General features: G+C 52.0%; 1 protein-coding gene across 1 annotated transcript; it reads right to left on the bottom strand.

Moving 5' to 3' along the window:
- Positions 1-231: 231 nt before the first annotated feature.
- TMC4 (transmembrane channel like 4) lies at positions 232-11879 on the bottom strand. The gene is made up of 15 exons (XM_084771601.1): positions 11735-11879; positions 10381-10582; positions 8984-9129; positions 8508-8740; positions 8280-8401; positions 6386-6533; positions 5522-5689; positions 5182-5345; positions 4376-4502; positions 4023-4120; positions 2385-2568; positions 1927-2057; positions 1674-1829; positions 578-656; positions 232-472 (listed from the first exon to the last, which is right to left on the bottom strand). The coding sequence occupies exons 1-15, from the start codon at positions 11802-11804 to the stop codon at positions 404-406; spliced, it is 2097 nt and encodes a 698-aa protein (XP_084627727.1). The 5' UTR covers positions 11805-11879; the 3' UTR covers positions 232-403.
- Positions 11880-12058: the final 179 nt, after the last annotated feature.

Raw genomic sequence — 12058 nt, forward strand, 5'->3', positions numbered from 1 at the left:
GCCCCGTTCCTGGCCGTTCTTAGAAGTGATTGGCTGAGAGCCCTTCCACCACAGCCAATCCTAAGCGCTTGCAGCCTGAGTTGCTCCACCCCGGACGCTGCTGGAAGAGGCAGATGATGGGACGACGAGCCAGCCCTTCAAGCCGACACAACCCCACCTTTCCCGCAGACACGGACCAGGCCCCTCCCCAAACCCTATCCAGCCCTTCAAGACTTCGTTTCAAAACGCATAGCGGCCTCCGCTGTTGTTTTATTAATACGGCTCAATTAAGAAAGAATGTGGCACTCGGTGACGGAGGGCATGGGATTCGATCCCAGAGACGACACGGCACCATCGCTTGTTATATAAAGTCACTGACGCTTACAATGGGTCTCAGGGGCTGAAGGTGGGACGGCATTTCCAGTCAGAGAGCTCTATTCTTGGAGCTCAGAGCCACTGCTTGCTGGGCTAGGAAGACTTTATTCTGCGCTTCCTGCAGGCAAAGAGGGTTGTGAAAGTGAGGCACACCTTCTCTTCACCAACGTTCCGTTCTCCGTGTGCTCATAAAGCCCTTCCCGGGGAAACCAGCCTGGCTCACCGTCTGTATCTGCCGTTTGAGCTCAGAGATGAGGCGTCCGTAGCTGTTCGCCAGGGCTACTGTATATGCCATCAGGATGCTAAGGAAGACAGGAATAAAAGTCACTCCAGAAAAAAAAAAATACCGTCTTCCTCACATAGCTCCTTAGGAACCAGGATCTGGACGCTGAAGAGATGGCCCAGCAGTTAAGAACACTGGCTGCTCTTCCAAAGGACCAGGGTTCAATTCCCAGCACCATATGGCAACTCCCTACTACAAACTGTCAGTAACTCAAGTCCCAGTGGACCTGACTCTCTCAGATCCACAGACATAACTGCAGGCCAAATACCAACACATATAAAAATTAAACAAGTACGTTATTTAAAAAAAAAAAAAAAGACGAGTCTAGGTGGCACATGCTTTTAATCCCAGCACTCGGGAGGCAGAAGCAGGCAGATCACTGTGAGTTTGAGGCCAGCCTGGTTTATAAAGTGAGTCCAGGACAGCCAGGGCTTCACAGAGAAACCCTGTCTTGAAAAACAAACAAACAGGGCATGGTGGCTCACACCTTTAATCCCAGCACTTGGGAGGCAGAGGCTGGTGGATCGCGGTGAGTTCAAGGCCAGCCTGGACTACAAATTGAGTCTAGGACAGCCGAGGCTACACAGAGAGACCCTGTCTCAAAAAACCAAAAAAAAAAAAAAAAAAAAAAGAAGAAAAACAAACAAGCAAAAAAGAGTAAAAGGAGTCCAGACTGCAGTCTTCCTTGGATGCCAGGGTCTGGGGACCAGACGTTCTCTCCCCGTTCCCACCCCCCCATCAAATCCAGGAATCCACACTCTGGCCTCCCTTCCTCAGACCCGGGAGGCCATACTTGTGCCCTCCTGCCTATGCTGCAGACCTCCTGACCCAGGGTTCCAAACCCAGACTTCGATTTTCTTGGACCCCAGAGTCTAGACCTCAACTCTCCTGCTTCTGATCTAGGCACCCAGGATCCAGTTCTCCTCCACTGAACGTAGCTATACATGTCCCCTCTGGGTACCCATACCCGCAACTCATTTCTCTTTCAAACAGTACATCACACACACATCTGACCCTGAAGTCTGGAACCACTCACCTAGAAATGATCAGAAGGGGTACAGTAAAAGCCTGGGTCCCCAGGAAGTAGAGAAAGTTCTGGGCAGACTGAGGGAGGCTCTCAATAGACTCCGGGATCTGGACCCAAATGGACGACTTCCCTCGGAACGGGCCACACAGCTTAGAAGGTGGGATCCTGCAGGCGGAGGAGACACATCGGGCTCCATCCGGTAGGGCCGGAGTGAGAACCCTGGATGAACGCAAAGGGAACCGGGGAGCCCTGTCCTACTTACAGGAAGACACTGTAAAGTACGGGGACGGCAGAGACGGCCAGGCCCACAAGTAGCACCAGGGGGAAAAAGAAATTGGCTGTGGATGCTCGGAAGGTGTGGGAGGCCGGTGAGTAGATGGAGAAGAGTGTTATCTGGCAAGGAGAGGTGAGGAAGTAGAGATGTGAGACCCCAGAGCCAATGCTTTGCTCTTCCTCTGGGAGTTTTAGCCCCCTTTGGGAGCAGGGTCCAGATACCTGAGCCACATGCTGCTAGTCCCAGAACTCAGAATATCTCCAGATTCTTCCTTCTCTGGACCCAGGATACTGATTTCCAGCACCTTCCACCATCCCCCTCTCCCTCCCTTCCTCTTTCCCTCAGGTCATAGTAATCAGAGCCCCGGGCATCCTCCCTTTCCTAGCCCGGAAGTGCAGTCCCCACTACCTGTCAAACTCAGACCCCAGGCCTGTCCTCAGACTCACCTTCTTCAGACAGAAAAGTATCAGGAACTTGACCGTGTTGATCAAAGGTAGTAAAGGGCAGAAAAAGCTTCCTACCCAGACCACGGTCTGAGCGTAGATGAGCCCCAGCACCTCGTCAGCCACCTGGAACTCCAGAGTCCCTGACAGATTACCCAATGCCCCGGGACAGAGGCCACAGAGTATCCTGAAGGACAGGGTAAGGCAGTCATAGGCCTGCCTTTTGGTCTTCTCAAACCTACCTTACAGCTCGGGGGGCGGGGGTTGTTTTGCTTTTTAAAAAAATATCATTTATTTATTTTTTATTATGTACACAGTGCTCTGCCTGCATATACACCCGCAGGCCAGAAGAGGGCATAAGACCACATTGGTTTTTTTTGTTGTTGTTGTTTTGTTTTTTGTTTGTTTATTTTTCGAGACAGGGTTTCTCTGTGTTAGCCTTGACTGTCCTAGACTTACTTTGTAGACCAGGCTGGCCTTGAACTCACAGCGATCCGCCCGCCTCTGCCTCCCGAGTGCTGGGATTAAAAGCGTGTGCCACCACACCTGGCTTTTTTTTTTAAGACTTATTTCTTTATTATTATGTATAGTGTTTTGCTCACATGTACACCTGTAGACCAGAAGAGGGTACCAGATCACATTATAGTTGGTTGTGAGCCACCATGTGGTTGCTGGGACTTGAACTCAGGACCTTTGGATGAGCAGCCAGTGCTCTTAACATCTGAGCCATCTCTCCAGCCCAAGACCACATTGTAGATGGTTGTGAGCCAATAAGCGGTTGTTGGGAATTGAACTCAGGACCTCTGGAAGAACAGTCAGTACTCTTAACCACTGAGCCATCTCTCCAGCCTTTGTTTTGCTTTTGAGACAGGATTTTTCTGTGTAACAGATCCCTGGCTGTCCTGCGTTTGCTTTGTAGACCAGGCTGGCCTGGAACTCACAGAGATCCACTTGCCTGAGAGCCACCACGCCTGGCTCAGCCCATTATTTTGAAAAGGCTTTTGAGGAGGTGTGCTTTGAAGATCTGTGAGGTGTTTTCTTGGACAAGCCTGATTTTATAGTCAGCTGGCCTTTTATGATAAGATAGCAGGAGTGGGCAGAGCTAGCACAACCCTTTAATCCCAGTACTTGGGAGGCAGAGGCAGGTGGGTTTATCTGAGTTCAAGGCCAGCCTGGTCTACAAAGCAAGCCCAGGACAGGAAGGCTATACAACACTGTCTCAAAACCCCTCACCACACCCCCCCAAAAAAGAGAGAGAGAGAGAGAGAGAGAGATTGCTGAGGCTTATTGGCTATGAGTCTCAGATTCAGGGAGAGATCCTGCCTCAAAGGAATAGGCTGAGATGTACAATGGTCTCTTCTGACCACTCCACACACATGCATACAGTGCATGCTCACAGAAACAAGACACACACACACACACACACACACACACATATACACACGCCGATATACAAATACGATGAACAAAATAATAAAGCCCGCTGGTGTACCCAGCTCAGTGACAAACTGCCTCGCTTGTGCAAAGACCCCAGTTAAAAAGAAGAGAAAATAGGTGGACCAAAATGTAAGAACCAGTTCCGTTTGGGGTGGAGCCTGCTCCAACAGGGGCCAGAGCTACAAGAAAGGGGAGGACACTTACTTTCTAGGAAACTGGACCAACAGCGTGACCAACAGGCCCATCAGCAGATCAAACAGCACAAGTTTGTACATTTCCTGGCCCAGCCGAGTCTCCCAGCACTGAAGAAATAAGATGTCATTAGGCCAGACCCTCCTGCCTGGAGGCGCAAGCATCCGGGACTCCAAATTTGCCAGTGAGCATCGGAACCCCCAAATGAATTGTGTTGGGTGGGGGCTTCGGTGTGTATAAGGGTTCATGCCATGTTCAACTTCCTCCCAAAACAAGGGAGGATCCACCCAGTTTCAAGGATTCCCGTGACCCCCGTTCTGCCTCTAGGTCCAAGAGTGCTACATATGGACCCACAGTGTTCTCACCGGAAGCTCTCTGTAATTGTAGCCACAGGCCTTGCATCCTTCTGCCTCCATGTTTCCCCCACAGGTGATCTGATTCCACAGAGAGAACAGAAGCAAAAACAGGGAGGCCAGACGCAAAAACACAGTTCTGCAAGATGAAGGTGGAGGAAGGGACTCACACTGGCGCACTGCCTCCCTCCTTCGGGATTCTTGCTCATGATCTCCCCCACTTTATGTTTTTGAGATTTGATATGAGAGCAGAACTCCCTGGATTTCGTGTGTGTGTGTTTGTGTGTATCACATATACACACATATATATGTACACACACACACACATGTATGGTTTTTTGTTTGTCTTTTTTTTTTTTTTTTTTTTGGTTTTGGCTTTTCTAGACAGGGTTTCTCTGTGTAGCTTTGGCTGTCCTGGACTTGCTTTGTAGACCAGGCTGGCCTCGAATTCACTGTGATCCGCCTGCCTTTGCCTCCCTTTTCATCTTAAAAACAACAACAACCCCCCTCCAAAAAAACCAAAAAGTGTGTGTATACGCACATGCATGCCACAGTGTTTCCGTGGGGAGGTCATGGGGCAACTTTGTGAGGTGATTCTCTCTTACTGCCTTTTTACTGGTTCTGGGGATGAACTCAGATTTCCAGACTTGTACAGCAAGCACTGTTTATCCTCTGAGCCATCTCACCAGCCCAGACTTTCCTGTCTTATTTGTAGAGCCAAAGACCCTCTCTCTGTCTCCCCCGCCTCACTCCCCCCTCCCCCCCCCGCCCTCCCCACCCCCACCGCGCGCTCTCAGCCCATCCCACGAGTCCAGAACCTAAGCAGCACTAAGACGATCTGCCGGCTGCGAGTGTAGCCCTCTAGTGACGCAATAAACTCGAATGCTGGCGGCAGCACGAAGTTGAACACGGAAATGAAGATGGATGGAAGGTAATCCACCAGAAGCTTGAGTAATGGCGTCTGTTGGATAAGGTCTGTCTCCTAAGAGGGAGTGTGGAACAAGGGAAGAAACAAACTGAAAGTCCATGTGCTTAACCTCAAAGGACCCTCACATCCCAGGAACTGTAGACCTCAGGTCTCTCTCTCACAGGCACTCGCCCTTGGAAACGTGAGTTCTAGGACCCGCGGGACCCCCCTTTTTCAAGACCCCAAGAAACCTGCAGCATTGCGGTGGGCTCTGTGGCCCAGTAGATGCCGTAGAAGGCCGCCCCCAGGAGCGCGAGGACCAGCAGGTTGAGCAGCGCTCTCAACGACCACACCTTGGCTCGCTGGCCCAGCGTCCGCTCCGCAGCACGGCGCCGGACCGCTGCTTCCTCCAGCTCCACCTGAGGCCGAGAGGGACTGCTGTTACGGATCCATCCCTTCAAACCTCGCTCTTCTTCAGCTTGAACCAACAGAGTCCTCTCCTTGTTCCATATCCTCCAGGGCTGTCCATGGGACCACTTAGTTCTTGGGCCGCTGGCCTTCTGCCAAGGTCTGCCCGTCCTTTAGCCTAATCCAGAATTCCAAACCTCGCACCTTTGATGTGTTCTACTTTCTATCCAAGACCCACCCTTCCTTGACTCATCCCAGAACCCCAGGACCCACTCCTCTGAGACTCCGAGCCAGCTTTTTCTTTCCTTTTTTGGTTTTTCGTGACAGGGTTTCTCTGTGTAGCCTTGACTGTCCTGGACTCGCTTTGTAGACCAGCCTGGCCTCGAACTCAACAGCGATCCACCTGCCTCTGCCTCCCAAGTGCTGGGATTAAAGGCGTGCGCCACCACTGCCCGGCTCAGTTCAGCTTTTTCAAGCCACACTCCCATTTTACTGTGGGCCCGTTTTAGACTCTCCCCATTTCCTAAGCGAATTCCTGGACTACCTCACCCTCAGCCCCACCCTGGTCCCCAGCCTCCGCCATGTCAGGCATTTTTAACATGGCTTCTCCTCAGCTCTGTCTCTCTCTGTCAGCAATGCCCTGTTCCTTATTTTGCAGGGTCGTATCCGGTCCACAGCTAGTGGGAGCCCCGCCTCCCAGAGCGCACCTGCAGTTCATACAAAATGATGCGCTGGCGCAAGCGCACGTGAACATCCCCGCAGAGGCCAAAATTCCAAGCTGAGAACACCCGGTGGCTGTAGCTGGTCAGAACCTCTGACTCGGCCAACAGTGTCTCCTTCAGCCCAGACACCGAACTGAGAGAACAGACCAGGGGAGAGGTGTAAATTGGGGCACCCGTGGAACACAAACTCAAAAGTCCTGTGAACACGCGCCACCTGCTCAAGTCAGAGAGAGAGATACACAGGCAAAGTCTTTGGAACCACAGGCTAAGGGATCTGGGAAGCAGAAATCCTAAAGTAACGGAAGAGCCAAGGAGAGACTGCCAGATTTCGAGAGGAAAGAGGGAGAGACACTGGGAAGAAGGCAGAGACGAGAGAAGAAAGAATGAAAAAAAGACATTTTAGAGAAGAGGCAAGCTGGCCTGAGGGTGTGCACTTGTAAATCCCACCACAAAGGAAACTGGGTTAGAAGGATGTCTGCAAGTTCAAGGGCCAGCCTGGATACATACATAGTGACTTTCAGACCAGCCAGAGATATTAGGGTAACAGATTAAAGGTCTCAAAGTGCCCATTAAGACAAGTGTTTGGAGCCTGGAGTGGTGGCGCACACTCTTAATTCCATCCAGCACTTGGGAGGCAAAGGCAGGCAGGATCTCTGAGTTCGAGGCCAGCTTGGTTTACAAAAGCAGTCCAGGGGCTGGAGAGATGGCTCAGTGGTTAAGAGCACCGCCTGCTCTTCCAGAGGTCCTGAGTTCAATTCCCAGCAACCACATGGTGACTCACGACCATCTATAATGTGATCTCATCATACTGTATACATAATAAATAAATCTTTAAAAAAAAAAAAGCAGTCCAGGGCAGCCAGGACTACAAGAAAAACTCTGTCTTGAAAAACAACAACAACAAACAAACAAACAAGTGTTTGGGGGTAGGAGCAAAAAGAAGAGAAAAGTTGAACAGGATAGACGCCATGTCTAACTTCATTAGCCTGTCCTTGCTCCCTGGATAAGTAAGGAGTGTTCCCACAGGATCTCTGCATCTTTACAGATTCTATTCTCTGCATTTGGACCAGTGGGGACATCCTTTTTATGAAAATCAGAAGGAATCCCTATATTTCCAGAAAATTAGAGCTTCTCCTGGATCCTAAGATTTAAGTATCTTCTTGGCATAATCAGCCATCTGTCGGTGTGTGTGTGTGTGTGTGTGTGTGTGTGTGTGTGTGTGTGTGTTTAGTGTATGCATGAATATGTGGGGCTAGAGGTATATGTCAGGCGTCTTCTATCATTCTCCATTTTGTTTTCTTCAGAACTCTTACTGAACTGGGAGCTCACCATTTAGGATAGCCTGGCTGGCCAGTGAACCCCCGGGATCCTCCTGTCTCTGTCGTCTCTCCCCCCTGCCCCCCAAGTTCTGGCAGCTACAGATGTGCATTGCTGCCACCATCCCCAGCTGTTTTGGATTGGGGGGAATCCAAATCTACTCTGCTTTTTTTTTGGATGGGGAGGGGCAGGGTTTCTCTGCGTAGCCTTGGCTGTCCTGGACTCACTTTGTAGACCAGGCTGGCCTCGAACTCACAGCGACCCACCTGCCTCTGCCTTCCGAATGCTGGGATTAAAGGTGTTAGCCAACATACTCAGCCAGACGGGATCCTTCTGGGTAGCTCAGGGTGGCTTTCAACTTACTCTGTAGCTTAGGCTGACCTTGAACTCAAAATAGTCATCCTGCCTCGGCCTCCCAAGTGATGAAGAGTGCAAACTTGGGCCTCCACACCTGGCTTTAAAATAGATTTCAGTGCTGAAGAAATGACTCCTGGGGGAAGGGGGGCCTCTACTAACCCGACCTTCCCCTTGCCATGAGAATCAGGATGTGGGTGTCACTAACCGATGTAGGATGAACAGCAAGTAGATGAGGCCGATGGCAAAGACGGAGCACAGGTAGGTGACGGGCAGGCTTGACCGGGGTGGGTAGAACCCATAGAACAAAGGAGACCACTCTAGGTAACCCTGGGAAGGGACAGGCAGAACAAAGGTCATTGTGGGGCTGGGTGACCTGTACCACAGGCCATTGAGAACCCCAGCCTTCAAAAGTGAGGAGAAAAGTGTCACCCACCTCTCCAGAGAGCAAGTTGAAGAGCTGAGTGGGGAAGGTGACCAGGCCTTGGGTGTGGGGTGTATAGGAACCACAGGGTGAGGAGATGTTCGGGCTAGGGGGACCTGGAGGAGCCCCTTCCAACCAGGTAGGGATCAGTTTCATGCAGACTTCGATCACGGACGCCAACAGGTTGAGAAAGAGCAGGAAGCGCAGCAAGGAGAAGTAGGACTTAGTGCCTGCTCCAAACTGGCCTGCAGAGGGCAGCAGAGAGGCCTCAGGTCCCTCACCGGTGCACTTGAGGCTCACAGTCCTGGTTTCAAGCCTCCTTCCTGAAACTCAGGAGGCTGGAGCCCAGCCCTGTCTTTCCCCCAGATCCTGGATTCCAGGAGCCAGCCCCCTCCCTCAGATCCAGAATTTCAGACTCCAGCCCTCTCCACTCTGATTTCAGATCAAGGGTTCAGGCCCCAGCCCTCTTCCTTTACAGCCCACCGCACCCCCAATCTTCTTCAGCGTCCATGCCCAGGGCTGTATAGCTTGAAAGCCTTCCTTCATTTTTCCTTTGGCCCTGGAAAGCTGTCGGGTCCAGTGGGCAGCCCTAGATTCAGAGCTTGAGGCTACCTGCTGTCTAGCCTGGCTCTTCCTGGAAAGAAAGCAGAGTCAGATAGTGAAGGGATTGGAAACTACAAACTGAGAGCCACCCAAAGATAGAAACAACTTGAAACAATGATGATGGATATTATGGTATACTGAATCCATAAAGTGGAATACTCTTTGGTGGCGCACGCCTTTGTTCCCAGCACTTGGGAGGCAGAGGCAAGTGGATTGCTGTGAGTTCGAGGCCAGCCTGGTCTACAAAGTGAGTCCAGGCCAGCCAGGGCTACACAGAGAAACCCTGTCTCTAAGGCAGGACTTTTTTTTTTCTTTTTTGGGGTTTTTTTTTTTTTTTTCAAGACAGGGTCTCTCTGTGTTAGCCTTGGCTGTCCTGGACTCACTTTGTAGACCAGGCTGGCCTCGAACTCACAGCGATCCGCCCGCCTCTGCCTCCCGAGTGCTGGGATTAAAGGCGTGCGCCACCACGCCCGGCTTTTCTTTTTTTATTTTTAAATTTTAATTGTATTAATTTATTCAGATTACAACTCAATTGTTATCCCATCACTTGTATCCTCCCATTCCTCCCTCCCTCCCCCTTTCACCTTATTCCCCTCCCCTAGGTCTAAGACCCAGGGCGACCTCCTCCCTCACTATATGGTCATAGGTTATCAAGTCTCATCTTGGTAGCCTGCTTATTCTTTCTTTGAGAAGGCAGGACTTCTTATCTCAGTCTGGGATCCCAGGTCGGTGTGGGAGGGAGGGAGAGAGAGAGAGAGAGAGAGAGAGAGAGAGAGAGAGAGAGAGAGAGAGAGAGAGAGCGAGCGCGCGAGCAAGCCAGCTGTCAGGGGGAGACATGAGAATTGTTAGAGGGAGTTGACATGAATGTCAGGGAGGAGAAAGAAACAGCCAGAGCGAGACTAAGATGGTACATAACAGGCCAAGTGGCTCGGAAGTAGAGCAGGCTAGCACAGTCGCGTTACAATCGCACTGTAGCTGCCCAGCTATAGTGCCTGAAGCAATTAATAAAGACAATAGATCTCTGTGTCATTATTTGGGAGGCAGGGCGGGCATTGACTCCTGCAAGTAGTCCTCTGAGTGCCTCAGAAAGCCATGGTGCCACCCATGCATGCTCTCAAAAAAAAAATGATGAAGTCTTCCTGATTCTCCTAACCCAAAGTTCAGAGCAAGCCCAGGCAAACTCTACCCTGGCTGGTGGCAAGGCAATAAATACAGAAAGTAATCTACTCGAACGAGGAAGTTACTCTGTGACAGGAGGGCGTGTCAGAAAAGAAGAGTTCACCTGTGTGCCCGCCTTGCCTGCATAGGCCAGGGAAGTTCTCGGGAAGGGCGAGATTCCATTTGGGGAGTTTCTTTGAAGGCCTGAAGGCTGCTTTCTCCATCGTCATCTTCATCCAGTGTCCCCCAAGGGAGAACACCAGGGCCACGGTACCGAAGAGTGGCAGCGCTGGGAAGATCGTTCAGCACGGAGGCCAGTGATGGGCCTGGACATGAACGTGACAGAGGAGTCCAGGCTACAATCTTTTCTCCTCAGACCCAGAGGCTTGGATCCAGCTCTACTTCTCTCAGACCCTGGGGCACAGGCCTCAGGCCACTTCCCTCAGACCCAGTCCTCTTCCCTCAGGCCCCAGCTTCCTCCCTCACACCCGCGAGACCACGCCCCAACCTTTTCCCTCAGACACAGGGGTCCTGCTCCCATCCTCTCTTAGACACAAGAGGTCCAGACTCCATCCTCCCTCAGACACAGGGGTCCGGGCTCCATCCTCCCTCAGACACAGGGGCCCGGGCTCCATCCTCTCTTAGACACAAAAGGTCCAGACTCCATCCTCCCTCAGACACAGAGGTCTGGGCTCCATCCTCCCTCAGACACAGGGGTCCAGGCCTCATCCTCCCTCAGACACAGAGGTCTGGGCTCCATCCTCCCTCAGACACAGGGGTCCGGGCCCCATCCTCCCTCAGACACAGAGGTCTGGGCCCCATCCTCCCTCAGACACAGGGGTCCGGGCCCCATCCTCCCTCAGACACAGAGGTCCGGGCCCCATCCTCCCTCAGACACAGAGGTCCGGGCCCCATCCTCCCTCAGACACAGAGGTCCGGCCTCCATCCTCCCTCAGACACAGAGGTCCGGGCTCCATCCTCCCTCAGACACAGAGGTCCGGGCTCCATCCTCCCTCAGACACAGAGGCCCGGGCCCCATCCTCCCTCAGACACAGGGGTCCAGGCCTTAGCCCACCTTCCTCAGACCGAGGAGTACAGACTCAAGTTCTCCTTCCTCCAATCCAGGGCTACAGATGCCACCCTCTCTCCCTCAAACAGGGGTTCACTTCTCTAGCCTCCCTTCCCAAGGCTTCTAGGTGTGATCTCCCACCTGTGTGTGAACCCAAACTTCAACTTCCTGTTCCCTTATCACGGAGCTTGAAACCCTGGCCCCTCCCAGGTCTGATACTAGGGATCCAACCCTGACTCTTCTCTCTCCCAAGAGTGTAACTAGGTCTTTGCTCTGTTCCTCTTCACGGGGTCCGAGTTTCCTTCTCAGGAAACCCAGGAAATGGGTCTGAAATTCCCCCTTCTCTCAGGTTCAGGAACCCAGCTAGCTCTATTATAGATGCACCTCAATCTCCAGGCCACTGACCTACCTGTTCTGGCCTTCTGAGAGCTAGGCCAGACTCTGGATGGTCCCCAGGCTTCCCTAGGGCTTTCTTCCATGTTTGTGGATCTACTTTCTGAACCCGTTGTTTCCGGCTCTAGAGGGCCCCGGGGCGGGAACTGCCCTAGGTAAGGGAGGGGCCTGATGCAGGGGGTGTACCTGGCCAGTAGGTGGCCTGGGTTGTCTATGGTACACTTCCGATAAAGCCAAGCCTTTGCTTTAAAAGGTCTTGTGGGAATTGAAGTCCTTACCGCCTCCTCAGTCTGCCAATCTTCATGGCAGCCAGGACTTCAGTATGTCACAGTGGCACTCT

Source organism: Acomys minous (genome assembly GCF_964271855.1).
Source record: "Acomys minous genome assembly, chromosome: 20".
Lineage (NCBI taxonomy): Eukaryota > Metazoa > Chordata > Mammalia > Rodentia > Muridae > Acomys > Acomys minous.

What these genes read in the sequence shown, in the direction of transcription:
- TMC4 (XM_084771601.1), bottom strand. Translation starts at nt 11,804, where the DNA reads ATGGAAGAAAGCCCTAGGGAAGCCTGGGGACCATCCAGAGTCTGGCCT. An exon ending in CTCTCAGAAGGCCAGAACAG is followed by an intron (nt 10,583 to 11,734) that starts GTAGGTCAGTGG and finishes GTTCATGTCCAG; the next exon opens with GCCCATCACTGGCCTCCGTG. An exon ending in CAGGCAAGGCGGGCACACAG is followed by an intron (nt 9,130 to 10,380) that starts GTGAACTCTTCT and finishes CTTTCTTTCCAG; the next exon opens with GAAGAGCCAGGCTAGACAGC.